The 16,486-nt window shown below is 46.8% G+C and overlaps 1 protein-coding gene across 1 annotated transcript; it reads left to right on the forward strand.

Moving 5' to 3' along the window:
* The first annotated feature begins 3,390 nt into the window (after positions 1 to 3,390).
* Positions 3,391 to 7,938, forward strand: FZD7 (frizzled class receptor 7). Its single transcript, XM_061381693.1, has one exon. It carries the CDS (start codon positions 3,392 to 3,394, stop codon positions 5,114 to 5,116), a length of 1,725 nt encoding a protein of 574 aa, XP_061237677.1. The 5' UTR covers position 3,391; the 3' UTR covers positions 5,117 to 7,938.
* The last annotated feature ends 8,548 nt before the right edge of the window (positions 7,939 to 16,486 follow it).

Here is a 16,486-nt window from a genome sequence, read left to right on the forward strand (position 1 = left end):
TACCACACCTCTCTCATAAACAGTGAATTTTTATTTTCCAGATAATTTTGGAGTGTTTTTTTTTTTTTTAATCCTCCTAAAAAACACAAAACACTCCCCCCAAAATTGGCCTTTGCTTCTCTGTTTTTTGCGCTTGTCTACCTGAGTCAGAGCAAGACTCTCATCTGTGATACAGTTCATCAAGATAAATGGGGATGGGTTTTCTGCATCTAATACACAGATTGTTTTAAAAAATATTTCATTTGTCCCTTGAATTTTTAAATGGCTATTTTTTCCGCTCTTAAAAAAGAATTATCCTTATTACCTCATCAGGCAGCTGTCTGAGGCTATGAGGAGAAGAAGCTCATAACTAAATTGGTTTAGTTGTATTTAAGACAGTATTTTATCCTGTCGGTTTTCATTTTATTAGATGACAGTGCTTGCAATTTCTCCCTCAATAAGCAAAGATGACTTAGATCAGTGGCCTGATGAATAAGCATGAAAATTTGATTTAGGAAAGGAGAACATCCTGGAGCTCACAGAGAGAAAAAAGGATTTCCAACCCCCCACCACACACACATTTTAAATGACAAAGCAAAGAAGCTGCATTGTCTTTAAACAGCATCTTTCAATGCAATCAATATCAAGGCTCCCCAATGTTAGGTGATAAGAATAATAATTTAGAAAGAAAAAGAGGAGCCCTTGAAAAAATACAAAGAGAGAAGGAAATATGTTTAAAGAAAATATTATTAATCTTTCATATTACCTTGAGGCAGATTGCCCAAAAGAAAAGAAAAGAAGAAAAAAAAAAGTCCTGGGTGTGAAGGGAAAACTGATCCTTTGGAAGAAAAAAGACGAGGATTCCTGTTGAGGACCGGATGGAGAATGTGAGCAGTCTGACACCCTACCTTGGCCTAAATGATTCAGCCTTCCAGACCCATTAACAAGAGTGGAGGACAAAGAACTGTGAAGTGCAAGAACAGATTCCCCATAAACCAGTAATAGAAAATAAATAAAAGAAAAACAGAGGAGGCCAAAGTCTCCTATGGAAGGGAACCCAATTAATTGTCTTCGGTTTCAGGATTAGTCTTTTCTTGCTGGAGAAGAGGCTCACCGGGGGCAGCAGAGGCAGCAACTTCTAACTTCTGCAAACATGCATCCTGATCAGAATCCCTCAGGGCTCTAGCGCCTGGAACTGAGCTGGCAGGAGGAAGGGCTAGGCCAGGAGTAACGTTTTCTAAGGCAGAGGATAGCGCGGGGGTAGGGGGGGAGGCGGGGGGAGGTAGAGGGAATGTCACAGAGAAGATTTTTCCTTGCTTAGCATGGAAATTCCATGGGAATTCATGCTATTCCTCTCAGTCCGGTGGGAGGGTAGTAACATCCCCCACCTCCACCCGCTGTAACTTCTGATTTCGCCGGGAGTAACCAGAGAGCGCGCGCCAAGGCCCAGTGCCTTCAGCTGGGCGAAGATTTGATCGAGAACAAAAGAACGCTTGCCAATCAGAAAACGCTACCCGAGAACAAGAAGTACTTCTCTTTGTGTTTTGAAAACTCTTTAATTAGCAAATGCCTTTGGTTTCTAATACGCATTAAAACTTTTCTACGCAGATTCCAAGAATCGAATCATTGCTTCCGCGACGAAGGTGGGACTCCCAAGGGCCACACGCCGCAGAACTAAAGAAAATAGGGCAATTAAATACTCGCTGTAAACCTGTACAGTGTTCCTGGGCACTCGGCCGCAGGTTTTTTTACAATAATTTCCGGCACTAGTTTTCTTATGACTTCACTAAAGCTATACCAAATCCCTAGACTCTGGGCCGTACGTGCGGGCAGGGTGGCCTGATGCCTGGGTCCCCCGCGCCCGCCGCTCGTCGGCCCTGTCCCCTTGGAGGGGTCGACACTTCCTCCTGCCTTAAGCCGGCCCCCTCTGCCAGACTCCTACTTCTCTTCGGCCTCGGCCCCTCCTCTTTTTTACAACCCGGAGAGGGGGTGAGCGGGGATTGTGGCTTCACGTGGTCTGAGTGTGCGGAGAGAAAAGCAATCCGCGAGGCGCACCCATTTCTTGCCCCATTCCGAACCCCACATTTAGGATCCTGCTACCTAAAAGGCCCCCGCCAAACCCAGCATTTTCAGCCCAAGGAGGGCTAAACACGACTCGGGGTCACGTCTCTCTCCGCGGAGGCAGTACTCTTATTCTCAGGCTCTCCATGCAAAAGCTTTGCCGGGTGTGCCCTTCTGTTCAGGAATGTGTATTTTAGTGTACCCGGAAGAGGAACAAATCTTTCAAGCAAATTCCCTTTCTGATGCGCTTCTCTACCCCCTCCCCCTAGTGAATTCAGGGTAAAAGTTTTTCTTAACTTTTCCCTCCCAGCCCCCTGCCCCTCCCCTCAGGAATCCGCCCAGAGCTCCGCAGACCTAGCCTCTCGCGTTCCCTCGCCCGCCCCTTCCGACTTCCACCCAATCCGAAGGCAGTCACACAGAAAACAAAGGCTGCTATTGGGCCTCCCTGGAGCTCGAGGGCCCGCCCCCGGAGTGGTTTGTGAATGGGGGGAGGGGAGGGGGCGGGGCGGTCCGGAACCCTGAGAGCCCGACGCTTCTTCTGTAGAGTTGCGCGGCTCCAAGGCGTTACTCTGCGCTCCCTCCCGGCGGGCAGCGCTCCCTCACCGCTCAGAGTTGCGCGGGGCTGGAGAGGCCAGGGCCAGGCCGCGGGCACCAGGACCTCGCAGCTTCGGACGCAGTGTGACTGGATTTCTTAAAAGAACTCGCCGAGCTCTTGGCTCCAAGACGCCGATCGGACTCAGAGCGAGAATCAGCCGTTTGGCTGAAAGTTGGAGCCAAGCTTTTGGGGCTGAAGAAGGAGCGAGGAGCGGAGAAGGAGGCGAAGGAGGAGGAGGCGGCGGCGGCGGCGGCGAGCCGAGCCTCGAGGAGAGAAGGCGGAGCAGCACCGTTGAGGTGGCGGCTTTGGCTAGCAAGCGGCGGCGCCGGGCTCTCGCTTGCCGGGGGCCAGACTTGGTGTGTAGGGGGGCGCGCGCCTTATTGAGCTCAGTGAGTCAGGAGACTTGGGCAAACTTTGAAGGGTAACCGGAGACGCTTGTTGCTTCTCGCCGCAGAAAAAGCCGCACCGTTACGTCGCATCGAAAGGAGAAGGCGGCCCCCCCATCTGCGCCCCCAGCCCAGGGAGACGAGTTTGGACCCCAGGCGGCTGCGCCAGTGCTGGGCGGAGGCGGCGGCGCCCCCGTGGCGCGAGCACCCCAGCTGCAGCGCCCTCTGTTCCGCGCCGCCCACGGCCCAGCCCCGGCGCCGGGAGGACTCTCATGCGCCCGGCGCAGCGGCGCCTCCCCGGATCCCAGCCGCTCCCGGCTGCCTGGTCGCATTTCTCGGGCTGAGAGTGCCGCTGCACCCGCGGCCGGCGATGCGGGGCTCCCGCGCGGCGGCGTCGCGCTTGCCTCTGGACCTTTGCACCGTGGTGCTGGCGCTGCTGGGCTCACTGCCCGCGGGCGCCGGGGCGCAGCCGTACCACGGAGAGAAGGGCATCTCAGTGCCAGACCACGGCTTCTGCCAGCCCATCTCCATCCCCCTGTGCACGGACATCGCCTACAACCAGACCATCCTGCCCAACCTGCTGGGTCACACGAACCAAGAGGAAGCGGGCCTCGAGGTGCACCAGTTCTACCCGCTGGTGAAGGTGCAGTGTTCTCCCGAGCTGCGCTTCTTCCTCTGCTCCATGTACGCACCCGTGTGTACAGTGCTCGACAAGGCCATCCCTCCGTGCCGCTCTCTGTGCGAGCGTGCCCGCCAGGGCTGTGAGGCACTCATGAACAAGTTCGGTTTCCAATGGCCTGAGCGGCTGCGTTGCGAAAACTTCCCCGTGCACGGCGCTGGCGAGATCTGCGTGGGCCAAAACACGTCGGACGGCTCCGGGGGCGCGGGCGGCGGCCCCACCGCCTACCCTACCGCACCCTACCTGCCCGACCTGCCCTTCACCGCGCTGCCTCCGGGGGCCGCTGACGGCCGGGGCCGCTCCGCTTTCCCCTTCTCGTGCCCCCGCCAGCTCAAGGTACCCCCCTACCTGGGCTACCGCTTCCTGGGCGAGCGCGACTGCGGCGCCCCTTGCGAGCCGGGCCGCGCCAACGGCCTTATGTACTTTAAGGAGGAGGAGAGGCGCTTCGCCCGCCTCTGGGTGGGCGTGTGGTCTGTGCTGTGCTGCGCCTCGACTCTCTTCACCGTGCTCACCTACCTAGTGGACATGCGGCGGTTCAGCTACCCGGAGCGGCCCATCATCTTCCTGTCGGGCTGCTACTTCATGGTGGCCGTGGCGCACGTGGCCGGCTTCCTGCTGGAGGACCGCGCGGTGTGCGTGGAGCGCTTCTCCGACGACGGCTACCGCACGGTGGCGCAGGGCACCAAGAAGGAGGGCTGCACAATCCTCTTCATGGTGCTCTACTTCTTCGGCATGGCCAGTTCCATCTGGTGGGTCATCTTGTCGCTCACTTGGTTCCTGGCGGCCGGCATGAAGTGGGGCCACGAGGCCATTGAGGCCAACTCGCAGTACTTCCACCTGGCCGCCTGGGCTGTGCCCGCTGTCAAGACCATCACCATCCTGGCTATGGGCCAGGTGGACGGGGACCTGCTCAGCGGGGTGTGCTATGTGGGCCTGTCCAGCGTGGACGCGCTGCGGGGCTTCGTGCTGGCGCCCCTGTTCGTCTACCTCTTCATCGGCACGTCCTTCCTGCTGGCGGGCTTCGTGTCTCTCTTCCGCATCCGCACCATCATGAAGCACGACGGCACCAAGACCGAGAAGCTGGAGAAGCTGATGGTGCGCATCGGCGTTTTCAGCGTGCTCTACACGGTGCCGGCCACCATCGTTCTGGCCTGCTACTTCTATGAGCAGGCCTTCCGCGAACACTGGGAACGCACCTGGCTCCTGCAGACGTGCAAGAGCTACGCGGTGCCCTGCCCGCCCGGCCACTTCCCGCCCATGAGCCCCGACTTCACCGTCTTCATGATCAAGTACCTGATGACCATGATCGTCGGCATCACCACTGGCTTCTGGATCTGGTCGGGCAAGACCCTGCAGTCGTGGCGCCGCTTCTACCACAGACTCAGCCACAGCAGCAAGGGGGAGACTGCGGTATGAACCCCGGCCCCTCCCCCACCCTTCCTTCCCGCCGCCGGGGGTGGGAAAGGGGCGGTAGGGAAAGAACTGCGGGGTGGGGGGACTTGTTTCTGGAACCTCCTTCCGCTCCAGTGAGAAGTGACCTGGAAATGAGAAGATATATGTAGATATATGTGGGTTGGGAAAAGAGGCCTGGGTGGAAAGACGGTTTGGCTGAAAAGACTTCTGGCAAAGACTTGCAGGATGATGCTGGTGATGTTAACAGTGACGTTAATCATGTGCGGTACGGGCCGCCCTGGGCCTGTCGAAAAAGATTGAGATCAGAAGGTTGCTGTGAGTTCTTCCCGGCTCTGGGCCGAACTGGGACTGTGAGCGATTCCCCTGATGCAAGACAAGTGGCCTGTCCTCACTCCTGTGAGGCCCGGGTGAAAGGTACAGCTGTCTGCGGCCGCCGCTTTGTTGGGAAAAGGGAGGACTCCCTGCAGTGTCCTTGTCAAGCGGTGGTCAAACCATAATCTCTTTTCACTGGGGCCAAACTGGAGCCCAGATGGGTTAATTTCCAGGGTCAGACATTACAGTCTCCACCTCTGCCTCCTCCCCGCCTGTTTTTCTTCCTCTACTCCTTTCAAGTCTTGTAAAATAAGCATTTTGAAGTCTTGGGAGGCCTGCCTCCTAGAATCCTGATGTGAGGATGCAAAAAGAAATGACAACATTTTGCAACAAGGAAAAGGAGGCTAGTAGTAGGTATTTCTACTACTTTTTTATTTTCTGGGGAAGCAGGCAGAAGAAAGAAGGCTGTTTTATTTGGTTTAATATCCTGAAAAGAAGTGATGACTTGTTGCTTTTCAAAACAGGAATGCATTTTTTCCCCTTGTCTTTGTTGTAAGAGACAAAAGAGGAAACAAGTGTCTCCCTGTGGAAAGGCACAACTGTGAAGACAGCAACTTTTATAGGCAAAGCAGCGCAAATCTGAGGTTTCCCTTTGGATGTTAATTTGGTTGTAATAAACATTCCTTTTTAAGGAAAAGTGAAGGGCGCTGTGCTTCCATACCCCTTTCTGTCAGAGGTACTGACTTGGCTAAAGGAAATGCAAGGGGTTTTGCTGTGTTTAAGTAAATTTAATTCAGAACACATGATCCAACAGGCTCTGTTAAAACATTCAGGGAAATCTCTCCCTTCATTTTCTTTTTCTTCCCTTAAACCTGCATTTAGGTTTTGTTTTTCGATTTTTTTTTTTCCTTCCAATTTGAATCCTCTAAGATAAAAGGAGAAGCATAATGCCTTTAGCCTCATAATAAAGGAACGTTAAATTTTTTTAAAAGTCAAAGGAGCATTTTGTCCTGTTTTCTTTGTTCCATAAATCCGTTTATAAAATATCATGTGTATGCTGACCCTGTCTTTGTGTGGCTGGGTGGGGAGGTGACCTGCAGAAATGACAGTGAGTGAAGAGGACAGTTCAAACCATGGGCCCCATTTTTAAGGAAAGTCGTTAAAAGAAGGTAAACTTCAAAGTAAGTCTGGAGTTCTTTGAAATGTGCTGGATGACTTAAATTTATTAATCTTAAATCATGTACTTTTTTTCCCTCTATAATAGAACTCCAATTCCTTTGCATAATGGTCTAAAGCTGAACAGAGAATCATGGGAGCTAACCTTTACTCCACCTTTGACATCACCTTCCAATCCAGCAACACTATCCTGTTTCTCAAAACGGTCTTTAAATGCTGTTTGAAACAGTTTTTAAATCATAGAGGGTACTACGAGAGTACAAGTTGCTTTATACATGTAATGTTCAGTTGAGTGAAGCTGCTTTTTATATTAAAGTTTAACATTGACCTTATGTTTCTTAAACCTCCAAAACTGTCTCATTTGTCAGATTTTTAAAACGCCCACTACACAGTTTTTGGCATCTTTTGTGTTATATCTCTTGCATGTGAAATTTGTAAAATAGAGACGAGTGCAGTATGTATATTTTGTAAATCTTCCATTTTTGTAAGAAAATATATATTGTATTTATACATTTTTACTTTGAATTTTTGTTTTGTTTTGCCTTTTAAAGTCTACAAGGAAGCCCCACTTTATCACATGTACAGATCACAAATAAATTTTTTTTTTAAATACAAAGTGAACGTTTATTTAGTTTATAGTTCCTATATAAGCCAAAGAACAGAATTTTGTATTATGGAAAGATGGTATGGAGGGACACCCACTGAATATGTCCCTCATAAAAGAAGACGCTTACTCCTTGGAAGGAAGGTTATGACCAATCTAGATAGCATATTGAAAAGCGGAGATATTACTTTGCCAACAAAGGTCTGTCTAGTCAAGGCTATGGTTTTTCCTATGGTCATGTATGGATGTGAGAGTTGGACTGTGAAGAAAGCTGAGTGCCGAAGAATTGATGCTTTTGAACTGTGGTGTTGGAGAAGACTCTTGAGAGTCCCTTGGACTGCAAGGACATCCAACCAGTCCATTCTGAAGGAGATCAGCCCTGGGATTTCTTTGGAAGGAATGATGCTAAAGCTGAAACTCCAGTACTTTGGCCACCTCATGTGAAGAATTGACTCATTGGAAAAGACCCTGATGCTGGGAGGGATTGGGGGCAAGAGGAGAAGGGGACAACAGAGGATGAGATGGCTGGATGGCATCACTGACTCGATGGACGTGAGTCTGAGTGAACTCCAGGAGTTGGTGATGGACAGGGAGGCCTGGCGTGCTTCGATTCATGGGGTCGCAAAGAGTCAGACACGATTGAGCGACTGAACTGAACTGAAAAGAAGATGTTATATATATGAAGGTCTTTTTTCCTTGCCTTTTAAAATACAGAGTTTAATGAATGCCTTAACTGTCCTTTAATTTTTTTTTTTTTCTGTTGTTGTTGCTTCCTGCCTCTCTTCCCACCACCCTGGCGCACAGACACCCCTAAGCGTTTTCACATCCTGCCCTGAATCATTTACTGAAGGTACAGAATAAGCATCTCTTTTAGAGAGGTGCTATCTGATCCATGTTTTTACTACCCTTCAGGCATGGAGTCCATATTTGAAAGAGGACTAGATATTTTTGGTCCACTTTTCTGGAGATATTTTCCTTGGGGAGAATGCTATGAATGTTTTTTGTTTTTTTTTTTTTTTTACTGATTCTAAGGCCCCTTATTTGAATTGTTAGGGCTTAAATCCTTTGGGTTCAGGTGACTGGAAGGTCTGTAGTTGATTCCAGAGATTATAATGGGAGCCTTGCTCTGGGAGCCTCCCTGGCTGTAGGCTTCACTCTCCCTTCTAGGTCAACTGAGCTGGAGGTCAAGTGATTCCCCGAGGTGGCAGTGACTCAGCAGCTCCAGCAGTAATAGACTCCACGCCTGACCCCGGCATGGCCTCAGAAGCCACTGAAACTATTCTTTCCTCTTGCCGGGGAGGCTAACTTTGGAATCAGATTAGACGAAGAAGCCTTCACTATCCAGGCGCTTTGATATTCAACAGTCCCTCAGGGAAATGATAAAGGCATTCTAAAGACTTCCATTTTCATGCTTCACCAGATTCTTTTTTTCCCCACTTTAATTCAGGTGTCTGTCTAGAGTCCACTCATTCTCCGCAGCCATCACAGCAACAGACAGGACGCTGCTGTTTCTCCTGTCCTCCCTCAGCTCTAAATTTCTGCACTTCTAAAGCTCAACAGAAACAGTTTCTGTTTTTGTTTTAATTAACAGGCTCACACACACATGGCTGGTGTGTTTTACAAACACAAAGAATGAAAACCAGTGACAGAGAGTCCTCACCAGGAGGAGGAAGGCGTGCAACCACACAGTGTGTGCAAAGCGGCTTTAAGATCCTCCTGGGTTTTGAACATCACAATGGGTGTGAGGTCATCTTAAACAGTGAAGATTTTGGCGGCTAGGAAAGAAAAAAAAAAACGACTTCAAGTCTCTTAAGGTTTATCCAGTTTTTGCTCATAAAATGACACCTTTTAGGTTAAAGCATGCCTCTTTTAACACCACACTAATACTGCCTGTTAAGAATGTTTGCTTTTAGAGTCGATGGAAGGCTCCCAATGGGGTTTTTTGCTCTCAAATTAACTGCTAAAGGCACTTAGACCCTTCTGTGGGGAGAGCGAGGTGGTTGCTCCTGTAAATGTGTCCCCTTCCTCTCGTCAGCATGGCCTCGTCCTTCAGAGCTCTCGCAGACTGAAGAGCACTGGTCTTTAGTGAGGGAACAAAGACTGCATATGAATAAATTACTACCTGCTTTTTTGTAAGCAAAGATGAAAGGGTTCTGTTTTGTTCCTTTCACACTGTGGTGCGTCCTAAGGTAGTAGATTCTTACCTAAGAATTTTAGAGGCTCAAGGATCTTTCAGGAGGTACATCTTCGCAGAAAATAGGTGAAAGAAAGTGTGTATGGAAGGGCATGTGTGGAGTTGAGGAAAAACACTGGTGGGAGTTTGGTGTTAATCCCTAGATGAGGAGCAGAAAGACTTGTGAAAATTGACTTCAGTTTATCAAACAAAATTAGTCTATACAATATGCAACACCTAATCTTTTAAAGTAGGTTTGTGAGAATCTTGGCAAGAAACAAAAGCCCTATTGACAACATCTTACCCATTAAAAGTAGGTTTGTTTTTTTTTAATGTGCTTGATAGAAAATAGTGATATTAGCAATAGTGATATTAGTTCTCTGGACAGAACTACAGGAGTCTAACAGCTGTAGGTTTGAACCCTGTAATTATACTGGGAAATTCTCTTCTAACTCTCCCATCTTTAATTTCACTGAAAAGGCAGGTGGCTATTTATAGATAGTATATTTTTGTATATGCATATGTGGACGGTGAATAACAGTCTAACAGGGCTTCAGGAAATCCTACGTGTGGGTCTGTTCTATTTTTCTCTTATTTCACTCTCAGTGACATTAATGTAATTTAATAAAACTTGGTTCTTCAACTCTTACTTTTCAACTTGTAACATTTCTTACCTCTGAATCTATGTTCCTCACATTTCATAAAAAAGTAAACTAGTTAAAAGGGTACCATTAAAATGTCAAGTCTTTGGTAAACACACATTGTGCCTCTTACTCTCTGGTTGAAAAAAAAAAAGTTCTAATTGGAATTTTCTCAATTAGTACCACAGTGGTGGAAAAAAGGAATTTTGACCAAGACAATTGTTTATTATAAGTGATCCAGTCCAAGAAGTACTAACCAAGCAGCCACTATAGAAAACGTGCTTTCCCAGGGGCTGGAGGGATTCAAGATAAAAAAAAAGACACTCCACCTGAGGTAACCTGGAGCCTAATTCAGGGTGAATGAGCACAGCCTCCCCAGTGGAGGAATAAGCAAATAATTATCTTTCTAGACAGAATGTGGTAAGTCATCACAGAGGCCCAAATGTTAATTGGAATAATATTACTTGACATTTGGTGGCATTTACTGTTTTAAAAGCTGCTTTCACACTCATTATTTGACTTTATCCTCAAAATTATTGTAACAATCTTATGACATGGAATAAATCCTATTATAAAAATGAAGAAGCTGAGGAGCTTAGTGTGTTGAAGTGACACGGGAAGAGGAAGGGATCATATCCCATCCTCAGATTCTGAGCTCAGCCCACTTTCTGTAACATGTCACATAGCCCCTCTCTAAAGGTACTGTGAGGGTGAGTCATGGGAAGGATGCTTCTAATGGCAGAGGGTGTGTATCCAGCAAGAATGCCTTTCCCAAGAACTCAGATTATGTGATTCTCCATAATTTTCATCCTCTTAGATCGGTTCCTTCATCTCCAGAGGCCTTTCTTTCATCAGCTGAAGATGACATCTGAGATGAAGACCTTCCTCCAGGGGCCTGTGATTCCATGCGGCCAGTATGAAGGCCGAACTGACTCATCCATTTGTGGACTGTCCACGGCTATTTTGAAATCCCTGACTAGTTGTTTTACCCTCTTGTAGACCAATGTGTCCCACCTCTCAGCCAGCCAAGCCAGTGTGTGCTCAGTGAAGGAAGATGAACTTCCCATTGGCCTTTTTAAGCACAATTCAAAAAGTAAGATCATCACTGTATTACTGTACACTGAAGTCAAAATGCAAGATTGGGGGCTATCTAATCTCTTGAGCTAGCTACCATGCCTCTCCTCATGCCTCTTTGTAGCAATTGCTTTCTGCCACTGGAAGCATACCTTCCTCAACACCAAAGGGCTATGTTGCATCATATCTTCCTGGTTTCTCTCAAAGACCACATCCATATTTCCTGGTTGGCTGCAATCTTCTAACTTGGAATTCCCATTACTGGATATTTCTCAGCCAAGTCAACATTCTATGTGGCTGAACTAATAGGACAAAGGTTTTTGATTCTGAACAGTTATACCAGCCAAAACCTTAAATGCTTCTCTAGGTCATTGTCCCTAAAGCCTTTTTCAGAAGACTTCAAACTAACAAAATAAAACTGGAGCTACTGTGAGGGATTCCATCGTGCCTTGGCTGGGGGTCTACCTCACTTTGGAATGGTCCTTTTGGGGAGCTCAAGTCCACCTCTTTTGCTATTGACCTTCCTTTAAACTGCTTCCCACCTACAAATCTATTTATGTGGTATAGCCCTGGCATCAGTTCAGCTTTGAGTTCAAGAAGTGGGTCTCCAAGAGACGGACATATCGGAAGCAAGAGAGGGCATTTAGGAGGTAGAAACAAAGGGAGGAAGAGTAAGGAGATAAAGTGCCCTATACTCCATGAATGGAAACAAACTGCTCAACTGGTTTCAGTAAGACAACCACCTAATATTACTCACTCTTAGAAAATGTGATCCTTCAACTTCAGCATGGTATTGCAGACTCTGGAGGACAATTCATTCAAAGAGAAAGCATCTTGGGGAGGGTATGGTGGGATAGCAAATAGGAAGTGTAGTAACCAATAATGAAACATGTGTGGCATAACCTAGCACCAGTTATATATTTTCATTTCCAAAGGAAAACAAATGGCATGTAGCATTTAGTTCCAGATTCCAAATCTGGGATAACTGGAAGGAGAGATGAGTGGCAGCTGGTCCCTGAGTTGCTTTTTGCAGCAGACGTACAGAATAAGCCCTTGAGTTAAAATCATGAATTATCTTCAATGCCAATAAATCATCTCTTGAGGACCTAGGACATGCCAGATGCTATGCCAGGCCCTGGATATAGCAGACTGACTTCTGGAAATTGTTATCCTGAGTCTTAGCCAGAACTAAGCACATACTTCTCACCTCATATATTTCCCACCCCAACCTCTAGAATAGGGAATAGGCCAGAAAAACCATTCTTAGTGTTTACAAACTCTTTCTCCCCACTCTACTAAAGTACAATAAGTGGTTAATGGTATCTTGATCACACTCTGAAGATGGAGAAACTGATGAGGCTAAAAGCAGCTTGAGTGTCACAAGTAAATAAAAGCCAGGCCATAGTGAAGGACACACTCAGGATTCCCAAAGACCCTGAATGTGGCCATCTTTTCCACCAGAGCAGTGGGCTTCAAGATATGATGTGGCCAGAAGAAAAGGGACCAAAGGGGAACAGGGGAGTGATGGGTGATTTCCCAGCTTTAGGAAAGGGAGAATGATTACACAAACACGTTGCCAAGGGCAGTGAAGACTGGCTCTTCATACTTTGTTGATATAATCATTGTCTTTATCATTGCTAACATGTATTAAATATTGGCCATGTGCTAAGCTGTATGTACAACACAGCACAGTATAGCAGTTAAGATAATCCACAGCCCAGAACCACAGTACTTGACACCTAATAAGTGATGGATAAATGTCAGCATTACTATTATTAATATATAATTATTTCATTTATCCTTCACAATAACTCTGAGAGGTAGGTATCATCCCCCCCACCCCCCAGTTTACAAGCTCTGAAAGGTGAGCCTCAGAGCAGCAAATTGACTATAGCCTGTGCCCCTAGTCACCCAGCTACAGATATTTACTGAGGTCTCAAAATCTTCTAAGCATCATTCTTTTTAATTTAAACCAGGATTGAAGTGAGGGTAAGCAACAAGAATAAGTTACATCAGGACAGAATGGAATCAAGCAGGACTTTTGCAGTGCTAGTCCCAGGAAGTGTTTTGGTTTTTTAGTGAGAAGTAGAAGACTCATAAGTGCTATTTAAATTCTGAGGGCTGGATGCTCCCTTGTTCTTGCCTGACTTTCTAATTTGGAGTTCAAGGGCCTGGCAGCAAGAAGGAACCTGTGGAAGTGCTTCCCAGAACCGCTCCCCACCCCAGATGCAGCCCCTCGAAGGGGTGGTTTGAGTCCCTCAAGAGGCTTACTCAACCTTCCGTGCCAGTTCCAGCCTGAGAGTTGGGACAGGGGCTTAGAGGGAAGACTCCTGCTCCTTGCTAACCAGGAGTCAGTGAGTGGGAGCATAAGGACAACAGCCCTCGTGTGGCAGAGACCCCCTTCCTAAAGCCCCGTTGCAAGAATCACAGGAGCCTCCACAGTACTGTTATCATGGGTATTATATCAGTGTTATATCAAAATGATAATATGGTAGCTTACTCTGTACAGGTTCTGTGTGAAGCACCTGCATTAACTCGATCTATACAACAACATTATGAGTTGGAAACTATTCTTTTTCTCATTTTATAGGCTCTCAGTATGGGATTCTGGAATCTCACTGAGCATCAGAGTTGAATAAGAGAGCACGTATGGAAGCATCCTACCCTAAATACCCTTATATTGTCTCCAGGTTACAGAAGGGGCAACTGAGGCACAGAGAATTGATCTGGGCCTTAAGGATGTAGTGCATGTGTGCATGTTCAGTCATTTTTAGTCATGTCCAACTCTTTGAGACCCCGTGGACTGTAGCCCTTCAGGCTCCTCTGTCCGTGGAATTCTCCAGACAAGAATACTGTTGTGGGTTGCCATGCCTTCCTCCAGAGGATTTTCCCAAACCAGGACTCAAATCTGCATCTCTTACTGTCTCCTGCATTGGCAGGCGGGTTTTTTACCACTAGCACCACCTGGGAAGCCCTTAAGATGTTCAGTTCAGTTCAGTTCAGTCGCTCAGTCGTGTCCGACTCTTTGCGACCCCATGAATCGCAGCGCACCAGGCCTCCCTGTCTATCACCAACTCCCGGAGTCCACCCAAACTCATGTGCATCGAGTTGGTGATGCCATCCAGCCATCTCATCCTCTGTCGTCCCCTTCTCCTCCTGCCCCCAATCCCTCCCAGCATCAGGGTCTTTTCCAATGAGTCAGCTCTTCACATGAGGTGGCCAAAGTATTGGAGTTTCAGCCTCAGCATCAGTCCTTCCAATGAACACCCAGGACTGGTCTCCTTTAGGATGGACTGGTTGGATCTCCTTGCAGTCCAAGGGACTCTCAAGAGTCTTCTCCAACACCACAGTTCAAAAGCATCAATTCTTCAGTGCTCAGCTTTCTTCACAGTCCAACTCTCATATCCATACATGACCACTGGAAAAACCATAGCCTTGACTAGACGAACCTTTGTTGGCAAAGTAATATCTCTGCTTTTGAATATGCTATCTAGGCTGGTCATAACTTTCCTTCCAAGGAGTAAGCGTCTTTTAATTTCATGGCTGCAGTCACCATCTGTAGTGATTATGGAGCCCAAAAAAATTGTGGCATATTTTAGTTCGGTTCCCCCTCGGAGTGCTCTTTAACAAAAAGAGACTGAGGGGAAAGAATGAAAACAATTCCAGGGACTGTAGTTCAATTCTTCTTCCTCCCACCCCTAGCTCTGAAAAGTGTGAATTCTCAGGGAACACTCTGTTTGTTGTTGCTGTTCTTTAATAAAAACAAATAAAACAGCAAAAATAAGTCCAGTGCATTTGCAGAGAAAGAAGTGAGAGAGCAGTGCCTCTGCCCTGATGGTGAACACCAGGAACCCTGAACCCACTGCACCTCGCCTGCCACATTTCTGCAGGCTTACGACACGTGCCTGTGAGATAACTGGATTTCCGACCGGGAGAAGGGTGTAGTCGTAGGGGACTTCATAGCAGAAACTGGTAAATTAGAACTGCAAACGTTTTTGCCCAGTACAATTATCTGCCAATCTTCTCATCAAACCCTGATAGTTAGATATAAGGAGAATCCAGACCCCATTAGTTTATGGGACTAGGTGAGCTTTAGATTGCCTAGAAATTAGAGTCTCACAGAAAATCGAGTAATGCATAAAAGAAATGAAAGGTAGGTGGTAGTGGTGGTGGTGGTGGTGGTGTTGGTTGTGTGTTTGTGTGTGTGTGTGTGTGTGTGTGTGCAGACTATTGCAAATAAAAGGAAGCTTGCATGTGAGAGACAGTTCAAACTGAAATTTGATGCTCTAATGGGAGGCTGACTTGAGGGGAAAATCTAAATGTGAAGGTAAGATCTTTTTAAATTTAATATGTTATTTAAAATATATCTTACATGTATTCTACCCCCCACCTCCTCTTTTTTCCTTTCTCAGTCCTTTATGATTAACACTGAATACTGTGGTAATAGCTGCATTTCCCATTGTTAACTTCTGGGTCTCATTCAGTGAGGGTTGACATGGATGTCAAATGGCATCCATTTGACACCCTTGCACAAAGACACATACCAGCCTAGAAGGAAACTAATTTTTAGCAGAAAGGATTTGTTGCCATTTTCATCACCATCTGCACTTAGCATTTCCAAGGAATAAAACTACTAAATAACATATTTTCTTTAGGAAAAAGTCAATGCCATATTAATTTGCCACCAGTACTTCCGACTTCCAGCAGAGCACACATTTGCCAATGCTTCTAGCAGCTTTCTTAAAAAAGCCAAAAGGCTTGATAAAGTCAGAAGAGCCCCAGAAAATGAGAACAAATGTTCAAACCAAATCATCCTCTCAAGTCACAAAGACATTTCATTTTACTGCTAGAACCAGTGGCTGACAAAAAGGAAGGCTAAAAATTAAGCTTTCAAGTTCTCCATTCGGGGTTTGGGGTTCACTTAGGGGAATTCCCTCCACAAAAGCAGATTCATGTTTCATCTAAGGTGGGAATCTATTTCACTCTAAGAGGTAAGTGAAACAGCAAGGAAATTCAGTTAATTCATCTCTGATGAGAGGAAGGAGACACACAGTTCCTCCGTTCACCAAGTGGTTTTTGGTCTACAGATTGTACCCATGTTTACTCCATATAAACAAGTCCGCTTTCAGTGCACACCACTGCTATCATGCATTTATAACTGCTCTGTGCTCGTCTCTCAGCATCGCCCAAATCTGTCTGATCCGTTGCAGTGCTGGCTGAAAAAAATCTAAACTCGATCTCTGCTGTCCAATCAGAACCCACCTGAAATGCCTTTCTTATTTTGAAACAATAAAACACAATTTTTTCCTAGTCAAACCACCAACTTGGGAATCTGCTTATGAATAGAAATACTAAATGGGTTCCACCTCCAAGACAGATACAGCATGGGTAGG

Source organism: Bos javanicus, chromosome 2 (genome assembly GCF_032452875.1).
Source record: "Bos javanicus breed banteng chromosome 2, ARS-OSU_banteng_1.0, whole genome shotgun sequence".
In the NCBI taxonomy this organism is placed as follows: domain Eukaryota; kingdom Metazoa; phylum Chordata; class Mammalia; order Artiodactyla; family Bovidae; genus Bos; species Bos javanicus.